Genomic DNA, 21,391 nt, shown 5'->3' with positions numbered 1-21,391 from the left:
TAGTTCAGTGGGGTTGTTTCAGCAGGTGAGCTATGTTGTTGTGGGACTATCCCTGTGTCCTGTTGTTTCAGGAGACACTTTCCAGCAGCCTGGGCTCCAGTGAGAGAAAAGGTCTTTCCTTGCACAGGAGCAGTGTGACCTGGAAGAACAAGCATGAGAGGGGAAAAATTTAGGTCATCAAAAAGAGAATTGCAGGTGTTTCCTTTCTTATGCCCCTCTGCCACATTTTGTCCTTGGCATGTGTCTAGTTTGAAGAAAAAATCAGAATTTACTATTTTGCCATTACTAATGAATGCTTTATTTACCAAAGGAACACTGAGATGCCTTTTAACCAGCATGCTCTGTCACACATGTTGGACAGAATTTGGGTTGTAGGAATACCATCTGCTTTTCACACAACATAGGCATCTACTGGAGAAGATGTGAGGTGGGAAGCCTGAGTTCAGGCTTATCAGACCTGATTTCTGATTGTAGCTTTGCCACACTTGGCCATTTGACCTTGGCAAGCCTTTCACCTCTCCTTGCTTTAATTTCTTGACGTGTAATCACTTAACCCATGGGGCTATAGTAGGGACTATGTGAGCTGTGCTTCTGTTGGGCCAGTCACAAAGCAGAGCCCCACAGTAGTCACTGCAGACTAGAGAACATGTGTCATGTGTAAAGGGAATTCAGCGGTCATGTTTTTCCATTTCTGTATGCATGTTCCTGCTACATGTATATGCCTCAATGGGTATATACATCAGGCAGAATTGTCACTTTGGTACAAGAAGCCGATATTGGGCATGCTTACCTGCTGTGCTCTGGGCAGCTGCCAGGGGCTGCTCTAGGATCCTGGAACACATTCAACTGTCCTTCCCTTGCAGTATTTTCCATGCATGCAAATTCCCAGTTTTTGCTTTCTGTTCCTGTTTGCTGTCAGAGCATTATTTTAGCTATTAGCTTAGCAGGTTCTAATTGCATCTGCTTTTTTCCATAGCAAGGAAAGAATGTCCTGAAAGCGGGGCGGGGGGGGGGGGGGGGGGGGAGGGGGGGGAGGGGTGAGGGGTGGTGGTGGACAAGGTTAGTAGGTAAGGCTGCCCAGATGTCCTTTCTTCTCATTTTGATGTGACGCTGTTTGATTTCCCTGTTAGCAAATGTGCTTGTTGCCTCCCATCTTCCCAACTTTTTGATCATTTTGTTCCTTCAGCAAGAAAAAAAAAAAACCACCAAAATTTCATTTGCCATAGAGATTAATTGAATTTATGGCAACTGTCACAAAATAAAATAAAAACGTCACAAATAAGGATATAGAGAATCCTAGGATTTGGTTACCTGTGAAGTTTTGAAAAATTCCTCAAGGCATTTATTTGCAAATTGGACTCCATCTGCATGTTTCATAAGCATAATACAAATGTATTATTTATCAGGTGGTCTAGGCATGCCTTTTGAGATGAATGGTTGCAAATTCAACCTTCATTTAAAAATCTTCATTGTAAATCCATCCACCCCCTCCCCCAACTTGTAGGGAAACTGGGCTTTTCAATTCTGCTTTTCCTAATCTATTCAAAATACTCAAGGCTCTACTCGATGAGTGATCTTTCTTAGCATTGCAGCCATGTGGATTTGAAGAGAATGGTGTCCTGTATATAAAATTACAAAATAATTTTCAATGTCAAAACTGCCTACTCCCTTTGGGCAACACTCTATTTGCTCTTTCCATCACAGCAATACTAGCCCAAAGATGGTCTTGCAAGCCTTGAAGCACAAGTATGATCTCATACCCAGGTGGTTTCATTTGTCAATGAGTCAAGGCTCAGGAGTCTCCTGCCTTGAAAATTTGTCTAACCTTTATGTACAGGGCTGAGAAGAAATCCAGTTTGAGCTGCTCCTGGTTGCTGTTGGTCTCAGACCCTCAGAGAAAACTACTCCTGCCAGATCCAAGGCAATTGATTGGTCAATAACTGGCACAGGAGAAAACAAGATTAAATGAGCAAGGATTGTTTGGCTCTTTGCCACTTGTGCTTTGTAATTCACCATCCAGTTTAAGGGAAGCAGTGCAGTAAGTATGACAGCTCTTTTTTAATATGTTGCCCTCTTTTGGGAAATGTAATTATAGACAGAAAATGCTGGGAATGGAGGAGTATTTGCTAAAGCATCTATCAAGTCTTCTTGTTTGCAAGATATTTTTCCTCAGAATGCTAGAAGACACTTTCATCCTTGTAGGGCCACATGAGGTTCCCTGTGTTCTAGGGGGTGTGACACTGGTTCAATGACAAAGTACTAGCCCTATATTCCGGCTCCCTTCTGCTTGCTTATCATATCATGTGTCTGAGCACTGGTTTAGATCCTGTGGGAACAACTTCCTCTATGGGAGTAAAGGGCTGCTTCTGCCTCTATTCTAATCCAATTAAATAATCACTTCCTAATCTTTTAATAGGCGCCAAGAGGTGTTTTAAGTTCTAAAGGTGAAAGCATAAATAAAGCACAGGTATTGCCCTTGAAGAATTCAGAGTCTATAAACAGAGGTGTAAATAAAGAATTGTAACACAGTGCTATCCGTGCTTTCATGCTTGACATTTTGGCTAATGGTTGAAAGTGGTGAGCTAGAAGATGAGTAAAATGGATTGTTCTGAACTGATTTACCTCTTAAAATCTAAAAATGACTGCTTTTTATTGTGGCAGAAATAGAAATTGTGTAATTATGCAGCAGTAACATCCTCTTTCCCATTTGTATATGGAGGATTGGATTCAGCTGTAACTGAAGAAAGAGTATCCCTCACAAATCAAGTTTTGTTTTGTTTGGTTTGGTTTGGTTGTTTCTGCTGTGAAAAGTCAGAGACTGACAACTGCTATGCCGGTTCAGTGGCTTGAAGACCAGGGTCAAGGTCTCTGTGATCTTGTCTTTTGAATGCCAGAAGTCTGCAATAGCTCCAGTCATCACACATGACTTTAGAAAGGAATAGGTGGAGCAGTGGTAAATGGGAGAAAAGCAGCAGGTGTATTATGGATTCATACATGTTTCCACGTACTCCTAGGAGAAGCAGATAAGAGTCATATGGACAAGTCTAGTTGCAAGGGAGTCTGAGGTTATAGGTGTTTTTGTTTGCTTTTGTTGTTGAAACAGGGAATCTGTCAATACCTAGAAGGGATAGATGGATATGACATAAGCAACCAGGTGTCCCTGGCACACCACTTTGCCATAAGTACAAAGTAAAGATAAAAAAAAAATGGAAGAGAGAATGATAAACTATCTGAGGAGATAGAGTCTACTACTGGAAGTGAGTTTTGGTATAGAAACAATAATCCTATTGGAAGCCAGAGCTATATCATAAATGGTTTTGATTGTGCACATAATTTTAAAGTTAGTTTCATATAAGTAAAGATTCTTCTCACCTGCGTAGTGTGATAGGATGAGAATCAAAATACTCCTGTCTCTAGAAATAGTCTTGTATGGTGACTTAAATTTCTATGGAATTCTGTAAGAATTTTTGAAAGAATCTCTTAGAGTGCTGTTCATTATAAATAATAAAATAGTGACTTTTGGCTTAGAAGAGTTGGTTTCATTGGCAGTTGGATTTTCTGCCTTTTTCGGAAAACATGAGAGAGTGATATGCAATATAGACACAACTGAAGTCACAGGAATGATAGGCTGCCACAGTGGAAGGCAGGAACCTTCTAAGGCCAATGAGTATTTTGATTGGATGGACACTCTAGCTGGCAAAATAATTCTGAAAGCATCTGATGAAAGGGCAAAGAGTTATGAAATATAAACATAGCCTGGTGCAGTTCCTTTTGATTTTCCTCACTAATGAGTGACTGTATGGAACAAAATATCCAATGGTTAAAAGAAAAAAAAGTGGAGAGAACAGATAAACCTGGTCCAAATATCAGTTCGGTGCTCAGTGAAGATCTACTGAAGTAGAACCTTGAACCTAGAGAAGCACTTTAAAGAATGTTACTTTAGTTTATTGGACTTCTGCTTCTGACCAAGATGGAATAATAGGGACTGTGACAAATAAACCCTAGAATAAGATAGGTGAAGCAATGACTTTTGAGACATTTTGGATATCAGACAATGAAGGACAGTGGTCTCTCAGGAAAAACAAAACAAAACACACACACACACACGCATATATATATATATATATATATACATATATATATATATATCCATCCCACAATTGCCCCCAGCTTACTGCCTTGAGGGAATTCCCAGGCTATGGCACGGAGGAGAGGAACTCAGGCAGATCCCAGAATATTCTCTGAATTGAAGAGGCGGAACAGAGAGTCAGACCAAGGAAGCTATAGTTTGCAGGACAAGGAACTGAAAAGAAGAGATATGCACAGAAAGAGAACTCCAGGAATGTTGAGAGGCTCCACATCAAGTACTCAGCAGAGTACTGATCAGTGTATACATATGAAGAAACTATAGGAGCCATCCAAGAGGTTTAAATTGAACAGTACCCAGTGCCTATACAGGGCTAGGAATAGCGCCTGTTCCCATCTGCCAAAATGAAACCTCATAATTCAAAATCAAACCTGTCAAAATGACATGCTATGAAGTACTCATAAAGGTGTGGCCTCAGTAGTGAGAATAATTGGCTTTAGACTAAAGTGAGTTCTGGTGCTGCCTAATAAATCTTAAAATCAAGACCTAAAAAGATCACACTGTTTCCAACTTAATTACTTCCCAGGAGAAAGATAAAAAAAATATTTATAGGAAAACAAAAATATATTACACATGACAAGGTAAAATTCACAGTGTCTGTCATCCAATAAAAAATTACCAGGAAGGCAAAAGAGAAGAATATAATCTATAATGAGGAGAAGGATTAGTTGAAATCCAGAACTGACACAGATGTTAGAATTAGCAGGCAAGGACTTTAACAGTCATTATAACTCTGTTACATGCATTCAAAAATTAAGTTGAAACATGGAAGAAATAAAAGACTGCTCACAACCAGAGATAAAGGAAAAATTTAAAGCAGCCAGAAGAAAAGAGATGTATACAGAAGAAAAAAATAAAATTAACAGCAGATATCTTGAAAACAATGAAGCTTCATCTTTAAAGTACTGAAGGACAAAACTTTGTCAACTTACAATTCTATACCCAGTGAAAATAGGCTGTAAAAAAATTTTCAGACATACAAAAGCTCAGAGAATTATATCCAGAAGACATGCATTGTAAGAAGTATTAAAATAATTTTTCAGTCAAAAGGAAAATGATACAGGTGGAAATACAGATTTACCAAAAGATATTTAGGGCACCAGAAGTGGTAACCTTATGGTAAAAGTGAAAGCTTTTTTATTATTTTTGAAATCACTTTAAAAGATAATTGGCTATTTGAACAAAATAATTTAAAAAGTGTGAGGATTGTAACACATAAAAGTAAATGGTGGAAGATTATATCATGGAAATGGGAGAGGAGAAATGGAAATATACTATTTAAGGTTTTGTACTATGTATGAAGTAGTATAAAATCACTAAAAGGCAAGCTGATAATTTAAGTATACTATGAAGTCTGTAGCAAACATTAAAATAAGAAAACTAAGAACTGTAGCTCAATACTAATTAGATTAAATAACATCATGAAAATATCCAGCAAACCAAAAGAAGGCAATAAAAGTGGAGAAAGAAAACATGAGGTGCCCGTGTGGCTCAGTTGGTTAAGTGTCCAACTTCAGCTCAGGTCACCATCTCACAGTTAGTGAGTTTGAGCCCTGCATCATGCTCTGTGCTGACAGAATGGAGCCTAGAGCCTGCTTTGGATACTGTGTCTCCCTCTTTCTCTGCCCCTCCCCTGCTCACACTCTGTTGCTCTTTATCTTTCTCAAAAATAAAATAGAACATTAAAAAAGAAGAAGAAAACAAAACTCAGAAAAAAAACCAGAAAACAAGATAATAGATTTTAACCTATGTCAGTAAGCACAATAACTGTTAATGTTATAAAGACTCCAATAGAAAGGCAGAGATTCTCAAATTGGATTAAAAAAAAACAACGCAGAAGTAGATGCTGGCCACAGGAAACACACTTTAGCTATAAAGACACAAATAGGTTGACAAGATAGGATGCCCCGGGTGAGAATTAACAACAGTATTCTTATTTTCTCAGTATCTAACATACAAATATTTACATTAGTCTTCTTGATGATGTTTGACACCTGTATTTCCTTTGTTTTGTTAGAGTACAGCTTCCAGTGAGGCATATTGCAGCATTATTACTTCTTTGAGAGTGTAAAACTCCTTTTCTTTATTCAGCAAATGAATTCTGACACTGCAGGATCAAGAAAGCAATAAAGAATGAGTAGCTGCACTGTGTCGCTGACAGCCCAAGATTTCCTCACTCAGGTATCAAATCACCTCCATAGGTCTCTACTGTTGCTACTTTCCTATTAATCAAAGTAGCCACTTTCTTCAGGTTAGTTTATCTTTCTTCTATCAGATGGACTGTTGAAACAGTGAGTTTAGCCAGTTAACAGTTTGCTTCACTGTCTTTTGAATTCAGCCAGTGAATTAAATAGAGCAGAATCAAGTCAATGATGATTTTACTATAATATCTCTAATGGTTGATTCACTTTGGTGCAAAGGAAAGCAAAAGTTTGATTTAAAAGTCTGACCTATTTATTTTTGCTGCTTGCTCCTATTTTTCATGAGCTCACTGTCAAGCTGGGGACATAGAAGTAACCGGTATTTATTAAACACAGTAGGAATTGTTAAATTCGAGCAATATACAAGGTGTTAAGGGAGGGAGAAAGTGAAAGTCTCTCTTTTATTACTTCAAGTATGGAATCCACTTGTTTGTAACTGTCTCTGGTGCAGCTGTGCCTCTTTTTGAAATCTGGCATCTTCAATAGAAAGATTTTCACACCAAGTTTGGGCTGGTATTTTATCAACATACCCATTCATCATGAGTGCCTGCCTTAAGTTCTCCTGCTATCATAACAACACACTCAGAGAGGATGGCATAATTATAGGCTCCTTCTAAGTAGTTGAATATACATCTATAGCCCTATAGCATAGCCAATTTGAAAACACATTCTTCCCAGAGGAAATTTCTCTGGGCAAGGATCACCTCTCTCTCTCCCTCTCCCTGCAGAGAGGAGCACATTGCTGATGCCAAGTCCATGAAAACAACTCTTTCCAGTGGCCTCCCAATCAATAAGGAGCTTTATTTGCTGCGTGTCACACCCTCTGTTCATTGTATTCACACAGCCGAGCTGGCACAGATGAGGTGGCACAAAGGCCAGCCTCGACTCTGAAGGGCCCTGCTGGGGCAGTACAAGGAGAAGAGCCTGTGCTGGGCACAGAAGCTCTGGGATCAGGCTCCCGAGGTGCCGTCATCTCACTGCATGGCCATGCCTGCTCTGTGCCTCAGTGTCCTCTGCTTTCAAATGAGGCAATTGGACCAAATGATCTCCAAGGTCTAATCAGATTCAGAGATCAGCTATTACACATGATGCTAGGAAGAAGACAGGTGTATGCCTTCAGTGGGCTGACCTCCTGGCCTTTCAGTAGATGAGACTCAGGACCTTCCCGAGCCATAGTTGTAGGGAGACAGGAATGAGCATCTTCCAAGATGTATAGCCACTGTATCTGCTTCAGCCTCCTGGTAGAGAATGTTGCTTATTGACACTGTTACCATAGCAACTGGAATGTCATTTGGCACTGGGGTTTAGGGAAGCTGTCAAGGTCTGTAATTTAAGAGAAACAAATTTTCCTTCCTTACTGTCTCAGCTTAATTCTCTCTGCCATCCACTTTAGCAATCAGATACCCTTCCCTAAAGAGCATTCATTAAATCTAGACAGACATATCACCAAACCATTACCAAGAGAGGTAGCTTGGAGGTAAAAGGAAATCTGGTATAAGAATTAGAATTGCCACCTTTGAGTCCTAAGTCTGCAGACACTGTGTTGTGAGTTCTTTCTCACCTTGGAACTTTGCTTCCTGATCGGCCACATGGTAAAGATGGACCGTGTATTCTCCAAGGTGTCTTTCAGCCCAAATAGTCAAGCCAGAGGTTTGCAAACCAGTGGCACAAAGACCATATTTAGCCTGCAGATGTGATGTGTTTGCCCTATGGTGTATGAGCCACACAGTGCTCTTATTTGAATTGATTGGCACCATTTAAAAATTGGGAGTTTTCACATAATAATCCTGATTTCTGGCTTATCGTGGAAAACACACAGCCAATTCGATAGCACTAGGCTAGACTCCTCCTTGGCATCTTTCAGCTGGATCTAGTAGCTACCGCCCCCATAGGCCTGTGTCCTCCAGGGTCCACCATCCCCCGCTTCCACAGCCGATCATGGACGCACATCAAGTGTCTGTTCCTCTGGGTGTCCCACTCCTGGCCGGATTGTCACATGAACATTTGAGTTTGGCGTTTGAGTTTCCACCTGCTGTTTGGCACTTTTAGGACAGAGATGGCATAGCCCAAACTCTCTTTACACCATTGATGGCATCATTTAGCACTGATCTTGGTGGAACAGAAACTGGGTCCAATCCAAGACTGCCCTGCACAAGAAAACTGACAAAAGCTTAGGCTGCCTTGATTTCTCATACTAATTAATTGAGCTCTGATCAACGGAGCTCACAGCCCCAGGCAACCTATCCAGGGGTGATGCTCAGAACTGTCACAGGTAGTGAATTGGTTACATGATTCCTCTGTGACTCACAGAAAGTTGGTAATTTTCTGTAACTTGATTTTTCAAATCTGAAAGAAGTTGATTTCACATGTAGGCAAGGTTCCTTCTAAAGCTCAAATTCTCTGAAGCAATATGAGTACCCTTTCATAGGCTCATCTCAATCTGCCTAGGGGTATGTGTGTATGTATGTGTTTGTGCATGTTGTGTGTTTATGTGTGTATGTGTGTCTGCTTGCTTTCAATGTTTTGTGGTCAGTAAATTTTCTACACCCAGAATCATAACTAATGATATAAAAGACTGTGCCATGGGGTACCTGGGTGGCTCAGTCGGTTAAGTGTCCGACTTTGGCTTAGGTCATGATCTCATGGTTCGTAAGTTCAAGCTCCACATCGGGCTCTGTGTTGACAGCTCAGAGCCTGGAGCCTGCTTTGGATTCTGTGTTTGATCTCTCTTTGTGCCCCTCCCCTGCTTGCACACTCTCTCTCTCTCTCTCTCTCTCTCTCTCTCTCTCTCTCTCAGAAATAAATACTAAACATTAAAAAAAAAAAAAAACAACTGTGCCAGGAGGACAAAAATCAGGAAGAACCTTATCTGTAGCTGATAGCTCCCTATGAACAGACATAGACACAGTTTCAATAGCAGGATTGGCAGTTGAAAAGAGGGCCAGTGAGAGCTCACAGGAAGAGTAAGAAATTATCAGAGAAAGTCTCATGCTGAAATCCAAGGCTAGAGCAACAAGTACAAGAAAGGATCAGCGGTAGGGCAGTGGATGTGGTCTTTCTGTGCACTAACAAATGCTGCCAAATGCCTTCCTTTTTCCTCCCCAGATGCTAATTTTATTGGGCAACTTTAGCCTTGTGTACTCTGAGAGGAGATATCGGTTTTTTAATAACTGATGTGGGAAATTGTATTCCCACTCAGCCCTCTGAATGCAACTACAGTTAAACCCTGCTAAATGGGCAGGCTGACCTCAGCACCCTGGGAGATTGGGATTCAGACAGCCTGGGTGGAAATCCCAGTTCTTCCGCATCCTTGGCACGGCCTCAGATGAGTTAGTCACACTTCCTGGGTCTCTCTTTACCTGTAAGATGGGGTTAAAATTGGGCCCTCCTCACTATTTGTAAGAGAACGGAATAAACTATGTACAGTGCTTAGCACGGTGCCTGCCTTATAGCAACTAACTGAAAATGTCTCAGCTAATGTGCCTCTTCGTTTTCACTATCGAACATTTTAGAATCTTTGCCAATGATAATAACATACTTTACTAAGTTGCTTGACTCTGCTAAGCCCTTTTAGTATCTATAAAATCGGAGAGATGGGTACTATTACTGTTACTGCCATTAAAGAGAAACATCTCCTCAGGCTTAGGAACTTGTCCGAGGTCAGAGCCAAACTATAGACCCTGCCTGACTGCAAAGTGTATATGCTCCTAAGGGATGATGCCACATGGCTTCCTGCAAATGTGAGGTGACCAACAGTGAGAAAAGTGTACAGGGATTGGATCTCTTCTCACGTAGCTGAGTGAGTGAAGGTTTCCACAGAGTTCAGTGAAAAGTCTGTCATTGACAGTGAGGATGGCTCCTGTGTTTTGTGTGTGTGTTTTAAAAGGTCAGTTTAGTTTTGATGCTTGATTTTTTTCCCTATGAATATAACCATTCTCAAACTGGTAGCCTCTCCTAAAATTTGACGATGCAATATCCGTTTTTATTTTAAAACCTCACAGAACTGAAGGAACAGCCAGGCTGTTGAGAAGCAAACTGGCAGGATTCAGAAGTGTTCTGAAAAGGACTTTTTCAACTTGATATGTATATTAATGAATATATTAGTAGGTGTATCAGCATATGTATTAGCATTGGATTCATATATTTGTAGAAACCAGAAGCCAGAAAATTTAACCTCACCAATGGCTGGGTTCAGATTTGAGGCAGAAATCCCCATGGAAGGAAAGAGGCCACATTTGTCAGGACTGCCTCCACAGTGCTGTTAGCCACCCCCGCCCCCATCCCCAACCTGTTTTCGCTTTCCTCTCCTCTCCAGTCAGCTCGGACTTTGGCAAGCCGTCAAGAAGTGAACAAGAGAGATGGACGTTCTGAGTATCTGACCCCTTACTGGCCGTTCAGCCAGGCAAGCTGTGAAACCAGTTAAAAAAAAAAAAAAAGTTGCCTTTCTTTTCCTCTCTCCCCTCTAGCGAACTGCCTCTTTCTCCTCCCCACCGCCACCGAAGGAAAACAATCGAAAGCATTAGTATTCCCATGAAAAGGGGCAGTCACACAGGGTGTGACTGCAGGGCGGCTCCAGGACGCTGCCAGGGGCCAGAAGGGACGAACTCCAATTGCTCCAGCTCCGAGCAGTCCCGGCTTGTCAGATGGAGGAGACAGAGCCCTGATTCACCACCGCAGGACGTGCTCCTTACAGACCGGCCATCCTCCCAGCACTCCTTAGGGTCTCCTCTCCGACGCCATGATACCTGGTGTGCAAGTCTACTTTTAGAAATGCATAGCTTACACGACGCGTTTCCTTTCTGGTTGGCCTCTTGAGGACAACAGGGAGCTCTTACCTAACCTGAAGTGTCTCCTTGTATTGTTTTCAGGAATTGGGGCGCTTGCCCAGGACACACTATGGTGCTTCAGCCAAGTGAAAGGCACAATCGAGATCGGAGCCACGGAAGGTAGGAGAAGCTTCCTCTCCTCTTTGCCTTTGCTTCCTTGGGGGTTTGTTCTGGTTCCAGATTTGAAAACATTCACCTTTGTGTCCACGGATGGAAGGCCCCACACGTCCCAGAATAGCATTCTGAGCTCGAAATAGATTTAATGATTCCTTTCTATCCTTTTATTCTTTTGAAGCTTATTTTATTCCCACCAATGAGGCAGCACTGAAATGAACTTTCAGTGAAATAGGTTTGCACAGAGAGAGGATAGACCTGGGCAAGTGGTGTTTCGGGACGGTCGGTCAGGTCTGGAGAAGTGTGACTGCAAACGTGGCTGGATGGTCAGATGCTAATTTCTTCCTTCCCTTCTCTGTTGAAGAGCCCTTGACTCTTTATGCATGAAGCATGCAGGGAGAGTGAGGAATTCGAGTCTAGTCATATAAACTGTGGTTCAGCTGAGTCCCAGTATTAGTACATAACTTCCTTTTCTGACTCAGTAGATTTTCCTATTCCAGACACTTTATTTGGGATAACGCCTTCATTTCCCTCCTCCTGAGGAACTTGTTTTTCATCCTCTTCACCTTCTTCCCTCGTAAGCCTAAGGTTGGAGGCCCCCATGACTCTCGCAAAAGATGTCTACATTTGAAAATAGCTGAACGATGGGGCGCCTGGGTGGCTCAGTCGGTTAAGCGTCTAACCTTTGGTTTTTGCTCAGGTCATGATCTCATGGTTTCGTCGGTTGGATCCTTGCGTTGGGTTCTCTGCTGGCAGTGTGGAGGTGGCTTGGAATTCTCTCTGTCCCTCTCTCGCTGCCCCTCTCCCAGTCATGCTATCTCTGTCTCTCTCAAAATAAATAAATAAACTTAAAAAATTAAAAAAAAAAGAAAATAGCTGAGTGATAGGCAATTAGAAGGAACCAGGATGGGACTGCTCGGTGTTTTAAGTCAAGTTTTAGCTGTTGTAGAGGAATGCAGTAAGGGTGCCTGAAACAGATTGCATTGCATTGGCAATATGTACAGATAACAGGTGTGGTATAAGACAGGTCTAAAGCTAATATCAACGAATGAGGAAGTGAATAGTTGACAGGGTTGAAGTTTAATATGGAACCTAACAGGCATAGATGCATGTGGAATTTTAGGTCATTCTATAGCATTTTAATTCTGAGTAAAAAATAATTTGAGTAAAAATTATTTTGAGGAATGTTGGGGAAGTATTTTATCTGCAATTTTGCTATAATTTATTTTTAGAAACCCAGTATAATGGTGGATACCTGCAAACCAAATGACTTATGTTTAAAGGGTGAGAGAAGACACAGTAAAATAAGTTAATAGCTAAATCTATAAAATTACACTATTGTATGGCATCTTCCATCTTTTAGAAGCACTATAAACTGGGGCTTTACAAACACTTCTCATAAAGCCTGTGGGAAACAGACAAAGCAGGCTTTATTTAGGCCCATTTTATGCTCATCTAACCCCAAATATTTTTGAGCATCTTCTATGTGGCAGCGTTGTCCTAGGCACTGGAGATGAAAAAGGGAAGGGGGGAGGGGGAGAAATGACTTACTCCCTAACCTCATGAATCTTAAGAAAACTGAAGCTCAAGTTAATCATTTGATTTAAATCTTGGCCATAATTCAAAATCATTTGTGCCTTTTAAACAAAAGAGACTTCCAGGTCCACCTAGAGTTACTGAGGTAGAGGTTTGAGGACCAGGAAGATAACAGTGTGTTTTAATGAGCTCACCCAGATGATTCTAATGCAGTGGGCTGGGCTTTGGGGACCACCAGTCTGGCTGACTTCTTCCAGTTATCCATTATGCTCAGACTCTGGGCTTAAATATTGTGTTTGTGACTGGCTCCCCCCCACCCGCTACCTCCCCCCCCCCCCATTTACAATGATCTGGATGGTACTCAAGCTATAGCTCTTACCAATCCATTACTCACTAGGTGGCTAGTGCTCTGCTAAGTGCTTAAGAGAAGTTAATAAAATAATGTCAGCACAGCATCTACCACAGTGCCTGACACTTCGACAGTACTCAATATTTGTAAACTGTTGTAAGTATCATTTTAGTTAGACCTTCAGTTTAATTCAATCCCCATGAAAACCTAATGAGAGGTAGGTATTTTTATTCCCACTTTACCTATAATGAGGATACTGAAGCTAAACAAACACACCAAAGACTAGGTTCTTTGCTAAAGGCACCAGACCGAATGAATGGGTGAATTAGGTTTGGAGCCAGCCTGGAAGACTGCAAAGCTGGAGCTCTTTAAACATTGCTTTGAAGTCATAGATTCTTACTTAGTAGTTTGGAATGAGGCCCAGGAATCTGTATCTTTCATGCATGCACTGAGATGATCATCGGGGATGCAGGTGAACTGCAGATGCACTACCATGGATGCTGCCCATAATAAATAAGCAGCTCCCTTAAATTAACTGTTCCCTGAGTCACAGACTCAGAATGACACTCACTACCATCTTTTGTCTGGAAACACCACTTCACAGTAGTGAATAAAGCAATGTTGTTTAAGAGGAGAGTCAGATTGGACACTAACATACTGCCACTGGCATCTAGGTTCCCTGGCCAGCATATCTTTGATGTCATTTAACTTACACTAATGGTGCCTCAATCATAGTTGAGTATTTGTTGAGTAAACTAATGAATGGCTCTCATTTGATAAAAATCAAAGTTCTTAAAAACCAGGCCCTTTTTTTCACAACTGGCCTGCTCTACGCAGGTTGGTTTTCTATACTGATCAAAGTCGTTAAAAATGATTCACCTTTCAACTTTCCCTTCTACTTTGCTACTTTGCTTATTTCTGCTAATGGTGTTTCCACTCCATTTCTTCCACTTTGTAGCTGGTGACCTTGACAAAGTCGCTTAATGTCTCTGTGCTTAAGTTTCTTTGTATGTCAAATGGAGATAATAATACAGATATCCGTTAGGATGACAGTGAGTGCTAAGTGAATAGAGTTATGTATCTATGTATATATCATATACATGATATATATATTGTTCATATAATTTTATGTATATAATGTAAATATGTATATATATTATATATATATATATATAATACATACAGTGTCTAGATTGTTCTAAGATGCTCGGATTGCATTATCTGCTAATATGGTATTATAAAAGCAGGGCTGAGGCTAGGTGAATTGGCAAAAATAAAGATAAATATTTTAATGCAATATTTTTTGAAAGCTAAAACTAATACAAAGAATTCATGGTGAACAAAATATCAGAATATTGCATAAAGACAGGATCAGTGTTATGGATTTATTTTTCCTTTACTTTATGTTCCATTATGGCTCAGCATGGCATTGTTATTGCTAATGCAATTAAATGTGTATCTTGAGTATCAGCTAATAGGCTAGGATTTTTCACATTCCAAAATTTTCAATAGGACAGTAGATAAGTAATACTGTGTGTCCAATAATTCCAAAAATTTCAATAGGACAGTAGATAAGTAATACTGTGTGTCCAATAAGAAACATAGAGTAAGTGCTTATTGGATCCAAAGCACTGCCCTATAAAGTGAAAGGGTTATAAAGATAAATAAAATAAGTTCTCAAGGACCATACCATTTAAAGGGAGACAGGAACTGGTACATAAGAATAAGGCATTACATCAGTAAAAAGAATCCAAGGAAAAGGGGGCTAGAGGCAAAGTGCTGTGACTCAAGTCTAAAGTGTTTTGAGTACAAAAGAGGTAGCAATCTCCTGTATCTGGGTTATAAAGACTTAATGGGAAGAAGTCATTTAAGACAGAACCTAAACAATTTTTTAAAAATACAACAGTTATTCTGTTACATTTCTGATTACTAAAATGTATGTTCTCAGTCTAGAGAATTTTAAATAGAACTTAAAAAAATCAGAAAATAAACTTCATTCATAATGTCACAGTCCACAGATCGATACTGCTAAAGTTTGTGGTATGTTTTTCTAACCTCTTGACTGTGTATATTCATGAATTAATTCAGTCAACAAACAAGTACTATGTGCCAGAAACCGTAAAATGGACTGGTGAGTTTATAATGAACAAAATCAACATTTTTTTAACCAAAATGCTCATAATGGAAATACTATTTTATTAATAGATATTTTCACTTAACAATATATAATGATCATCTTTCATATTATGAACAGTAGATATGCCCTAATTTATTTACCTCAATTTTCAAGGTTTACAACAACACAACTATGAACAGGCCTAATAGCTACTCTGCATTTATGCAGGAAAAGCTATGTGGTAGACTGATTAAGAGAGTATGTTTTATAATAAAATACCTGTTTCAAAATTTGGCCTCATTTCTTTTTTTTGTTAATTTTTTTAATGTTTATTTCATTTTTGAGAGAGAGACAGAGCATAGCAGAGGAGCGGCAGAGAGAGAGAGGGAGACACAGAATCTGAAGCAGGTTCCAGGCTCTGAGCCATCAGCACAGAGCCTGATGTGGGGCTCAAAGTCACGAACTGTGAGATCCTGACCTGAGCTGAAGTCGGACACTCAACTGATTGGGCCACCCAGGTGCCCCTGGCCTCATTTCTTGTTGCCAAAGAGCAAGTTGCCTCAAATTTTTTATTATTCCATTTCCTAGTATATAAAATCTACCTGAAGAACTGCTGTTAGAATATAATTAGATATATTAAACAGCACAGCACATAGAAAATGTTTGATAATTATGATTAGTTATTGTGATTATATCATTGGGATACATTCTCAAAATAGAATTCTTTGGTTAAGGTCTATGTAGGTATATTCTAAGATTTTTTTTTTAAATGTAAAGTATCACAGCCATCTGGGTGGCTCAGTGGGTTAAGTGTCTGACTCTTGATTTTGGTTTCAGGTCATGATCTCATAGTTCATGAGATCGAGTCCCGCATTGGGCTCTGCACTGTCAGCATAGAGCCTGCTTGGGATTCTCTGTCTCTTCTCTCTCTCTCTCTCTCTCTCTCTCTCTCTCTCTCTCTCAAAATAAATAGATAAATAAACATCTTTAAAAAATGTAAAGTATCACTGTCCCTTTAATGAAACTAATGACTTACTTATCTACTAACAATATACAACAGTGCCCATTTCCCCAACTTTCCAATTTAAAGCATTTGAAAAGTAGATTTATTTATTTATTTATTTAATATGAAATTTATTGCCAAATTGGTTTCCATACAATACCCAGTGCTCATCCCAACAGATGCCCTCCTCAATGCCCATCACCCACTTTCCCCTCCCTCCCACCCCCCCATCAACCCTCAGTTTATTCTCAGTTTTTAAGAGTCTCCTATGGTTTGCCTCCATCCCTCTCTAACTTTTTTTTCCCCTTTCCCTCCCCCATGATCTTCTGTTAAGTTTCTCAGGATCCACAGAAGAGTGAAAACATATGGTATCTTTCTCTGTATGACTTAATTCACTTAGCATAACACTCTCTAGTTCCATCCATGTTGCTACAAAAGGCCATATTTCATTCTTTCTCATTGCCAAGTAGTATTCCATTGTATATATAAACCACATCTTCTTTATCCATTCATCAGTGGATGGACATTTAGGCTCTTTCCGTAATATAGCTATTGTTGAAAGTGCTGCTATAAACATTGGAGTACAAGTGCCCCTATGCATCAGCACTCCTATATCCCTTGGGTAAATTCCTAGCAGTGCTATTGCTGGGTCATAGGGTAGATCTACTTTTAATCTTTTGAGGAACCTCTACACTGTTTTCCAGAGTGGCTGCACCACTTTGCATTCCCACCAACAGTGCAGGAGGGTTCCCATTTCTCCACATCCTCGCCAGCATCTATAGTCTCCTGATTTGTTCATTTTAGCCACTCTGACTGGTGTGAGGTGGTATCTGAGTGTGGTTTTGATTTGTATTTCCCTGATGAGGAGTGACGTTGGGCATCTTTTCATGTGTCTGTTGGCCATCTGGATGTCTTCTTTAGAGAAGTATCTATTCATGTCTTCTGCCCATTTCTTCACTGGATTATTTGTTTTTCGGGTGTGGAGTTTGGTGAGTTCTTTATAGATTTTGGATACTAGCCTTTTGTCCGATATGTCATTTGCAATTATCTTTTCCCATTCCGTCGGTTGCCTTTTAGTTCTGTTGATTGTTTCTATTGCAGTGCAGAAGCTTTTTATCTTGATGAGTTTCCAATAGTTCATTTTTGCTTTTAATTCCCTTGTCTTTGGAGATGTGTCAAGTAAGAATTTGCTGCAGCTGAGGTCAGAGAGGTTTTTGCCTGCTTTCTCTAGAGTTTTGATGGTTTCCCGTCTCGCATTCAGGTCCTTCATCCATTTTGAGTTTATTTTTGTGAACAGTGTAAGACATTGGTCTAGTTGCATTCTTCTGCATGTTGCTGTCCAGTTCTCCCAGCACCATTTGTTAAAGAGACTGTCTTTATTCCATTGGATATTCTTTTCCTGCTTTGTCAAAGATGAGTTGGCCATACTTTTGTGGGTCCAATTCTGGAGTCTCTATTCTATTCCATTGGTCTATGTGTCTGTTTTTGAGCCAATACCACGTTGTCTTGATGATGACAGCTTTGTAGTAGAGGGTGAAGTCTGGGATTGTGATGCCCCCACTTTGGTCTTCTTCTTCAGTATTACTTTGGCTATTGGGGATCTTTTGTGGTTTCATACAAATTTTACAATTGTTTGTTCTTGCTTTGAGAAGAATACTGGTGCAATTTTGATTGAGATTGCATTGAATGTCTAGATTGCTTTGGGTGGTTTTGACATTTTAACAATATTTATTCTTCCAATCCAAGAGCACAGAATGTTTTTCCATTTCTTTATATCTTCTTCAATTTCCTTCATAAGCTTTCTATAGTTTTCAGCATATGGTTCTTTTACATCTTTGGTTAGGTTTATTCCTAGGTATTTTATGCTTCTTTGTGCAATTGTGAATGGGATCAGTTTCTTTATTTGTCTTTCTGTTGCTTCATTATTAGTGTATAAGAATGCAACTGATTTCTGTACATTGATTTTGTATCCTGTGACTTTGCTGAATTCATGTATCAGTTCTAGCAGACTTCTGGTGGAGTCTATCGGATTTTCCATGTATAATATCATGTCATCTGCAAAAAGTGAAAGCTTGACTTCATCTTTGCCAATTTTGATGTCTTTGATTTCCTTTTCTTGTCTTATTGCTGATGCTAGAACTTCCAACACTTTGTTAAACAACAGCAATGAGAGTGGACATCCTTGTCGTGTTCCTGATCTCAGGGGGAAAGTTCTCAGTTTTTCCCCATTGAACATGATATTAGCTGTGGGCTTTTCATAAATGGCTTTTATGATGTTTAAGTATGTTCCTTATATCCTGACTTTCTTGAGGGTTTTTATTAAGAAAGGATGCTGAATTTTGCCAAATGCTTTTTCTGCATCGATTGACAGGATCGTATGGTTCTTATCTTTTCATTTATTAATGTGATGTATCACACTGATTGATTTGCGAATATTGAACCAGCCCTGCATCCCAGGAATGAATCCCACTTGATCATGGTGAATAATTCTTTTTTTATGCTGTTGAATTTGATTTGCTAATATCTTGTTGAGAATTTTTGCATCCATATTCATCAGGGATATTGGCACTCTTTATGGTTCTCTTTTTTTGCTGGGTCTCTGTCTGGTTTGGGAATTAACATAATGTTGGCTTCATAGAATGAGTCTGGAAGTTTTCCTTCACTTTCTATTTTTTGGAGCAGTTTGAGAAGGATAGGTATTATCTCTGCTTTACATGTCTGGTAGAATTCCCCAGGGAAGCCATCTGGTCCTGGACTCTTATTTGTTGGGAGACTTTTGATAACCAATTCAATTTCTTTGCTGGTTATGGACCTGTTCAAATTTTCTATTTCTTCCTGTTTGAGTTTTGGAATTGTGTGGGTGCTTAGGAATTTGTCCATTTCTTCCAGGTTGTGCAGTTTGTTGGCATATAATTTTTCACAGTATTCCCTGATAATTGCTTGTATTTCTGAGGGGTTGGTTGTAATAATTCCATTTTATTCATGATTTTATCTATTTGGGTCATCTCCCTTTTCATTTTGAGAAGCCTGGCTAGAGGTTTATCAATTTTGTTTATTTTTTCAAAAAACCAACTCTTGGTTTCATTGATCTGCTCTACAGATTTTTAGATTCTATATTGTTTATTTCTGCTCTGATCTTTATTATTTCTCTTCTGCTGCTGGTTTGGGGTGTGTTTGCTATGCTGCTTCTATTTCCTGTAGGTGTGCTGTTAGATTTTGTGTTTGGGATTTTTCTTGTTTCTTGAGATAGGCCTGGATTGCAATGTATTTTCCTCTCAGGCCTGCTTTCACTGCATCCCAAAGCATTTGGATTGTTGTATTTTCATTTTCATTTGTTTCCATATATTTTTAAATTTCTTCTCTAATTGCCTGGTTGACCCATTCATTCTTTAGTAGGGTGTTCTCTAACCTCCATGCTTTTGGAGGTTTTCCAGACTTTTTCCTGTGGTTGATTTCAAGCTTCATAGCATTGTGGTCTGAAAGTGTGCATGGTATGATCTCAACTCTTTTATACTTATTAAGGGCTGTTTTGTGACCCAGCATGTGATCTATCTTGGAGAAGGTTCCATGTGCACTCGAGAAGAAATTATGTTCTGTTGCTTTGGGATGCAGAGTTCTAAATATATCCGTCAAGTCCATCTGATCCAATGTATCATTCAGGGCCCTTGTTTATTTATTGATCTGTGTCTAGATGATCTGTCCATTGTTGTAAGTGGGGTATTAAAGTCCCCTGCAATTACCACATTCTTATCAATAAGATTGCTTATGTTTGTGATTGTTTTATATATTTGGGGGCTCCCGTATTTGGCACATAGACATTTGTAATTGTTAGCTCTTCCTGATGGATAGACCCTGTAATTATTATATAATGCCCTTCTTCATCTCTTGTTACAGCCTTTAATTTAAAGTCTAGTTTTTCTGATACAAGTACGGCTACTCCAGCTTTCTTCTGACTTCTAGTAGCATGATAGATAGTTCTCCATCCCCTCACTTTCAATCTGAAGGTGCCCTCAGGTCTAAAATGAGTCTTTTGTAGACAGCAAATAGATGGGTCTTGTTTTTTTTTATCCATTCTGATACCCTATGTCTTTTGGTTGGAGCATTTAGTCCATTTACATTCAGTGTTATTATTGAAAGATACAGGTTTAGAGTCATGGTGATGTCTGTAGGTTTCATGCTTGTAGTGATGTCTCTGCTACTTTGTGGTCCTTGCAACATTTCACTCACTGAGTCCCCCTTAGGACCTCTTGTAGGGCTGGTTTAGTGATGATGAATTCCTTCAGTTTTTGTTTGTTTGGGAAGACCTTTATCTCTCCTTCTATTCTGAATGACAGACTTTCTGGGTAAAGGATTCTTGGTTGTATATTTTTTCTGTTCATCACATTGAAGATTTCCTGTCATTCCTTTCTGGCCTGCCAAGTTTCAATAGATAGGTCTGCCACTACTCTTATAGGTCTACCTTTGTAAGTTAGAGCCTGTTTATCCCTCGCTGCTTTCAGAATTTTCTCTTTATCCTTGTATTTTGCCAGTTTCACTACGATATGTCGTGCAGAAGATCGATTTAAGTTACTTCTGAAGGGAGTTCTCTGTGCCTCTTGGATTTCAATGCCTATTTCCTTCCCCAGATCAGGGAAGTTCTCAGCTATGATTTGTTCAAGTACACCTTCAGCCCCTTTCTCTCTCTCTTCTTTTTCTGAAATTCCTATGATACAGATATTGTTCCATTTGATTAAATCACTTAGTTCTCTAATTCTCCCCTCATACTCCTGGATTTTTTATCTCTCTTTTTCTCACCTTCTTCTTTTTCCATAATTTTATCTTCTAATTCACCTATTTTCTCCTCTGCCTCTTCAACCCATGCTATGGCCACCTCCATTTTATTTTGCACCTTATTTATAGCATTTTTAAATTCCTCATGACTATTGCTTAGTCCCTCTATCTCTGTAGCAATAGATTCTCTGATGTGCTGTATGCTTTTTTCAAGCCCAGCAATTAATTTTATGACTATTATTCTAAATTCTTGTTCTGTTATTTTACTTAAATCATTTTCGATCAATTCATTAGCTGTCGCTACTTCCTGGAGTTTCTTTTGAGGAGAA

At 39.6% G+C, this 21,391-nt stretch overlaps 1 protein-coding gene across 3 annotated transcripts in view; it reads left to right on the top strand.

Moving 5' to 3' along the window:
* The first annotated feature begins 10,906 nt into the window (after positions 1-10,906).
* The window catches only part of PPP2R2B (protein phosphatase 2 regulatory subunit Bbeta), a 469,020-nt gene continuing 458,535 nt past the window's right edge, over positions 10,907-21,391 (top strand). For 2 of the 3 annotated variants that reach the window (XM_043590336.1, XM_043590316.1), the window contains exons 1-2: positions 10,907-11,096; positions 11,217-11,294. In XM_043590336.1, the coding sequence (XP_043446271.1) occupies positions 11,245-11,294 (50 nt within the window). In that variant the 5' untranslated portion in view covers positions 10,907-11,096; positions 11,217-11,244. The remainder of the gene's footprint in view (positions 11,097-11,216; positions 11,295-21,391) is intronic. The other variant, XM_043590347.1, reaches the window with a different exon arrangement.

This window comes from Prionailurus bengalensis, chromosome A1 (genome assembly GCF_016509475.1).
Source record: "Prionailurus bengalensis isolate Pbe53 chromosome A1, Fcat_Pben_1.1_paternal_pri, whole genome shotgun sequence".
Taxonomy (NCBI): Eukaryota; Metazoa; Chordata; class Mammalia; order Carnivora; family Felidae; genus Prionailurus; species Prionailurus bengalensis.
This window is presented reverse-complemented; position numbering and strand designations above follow the sequence as displayed.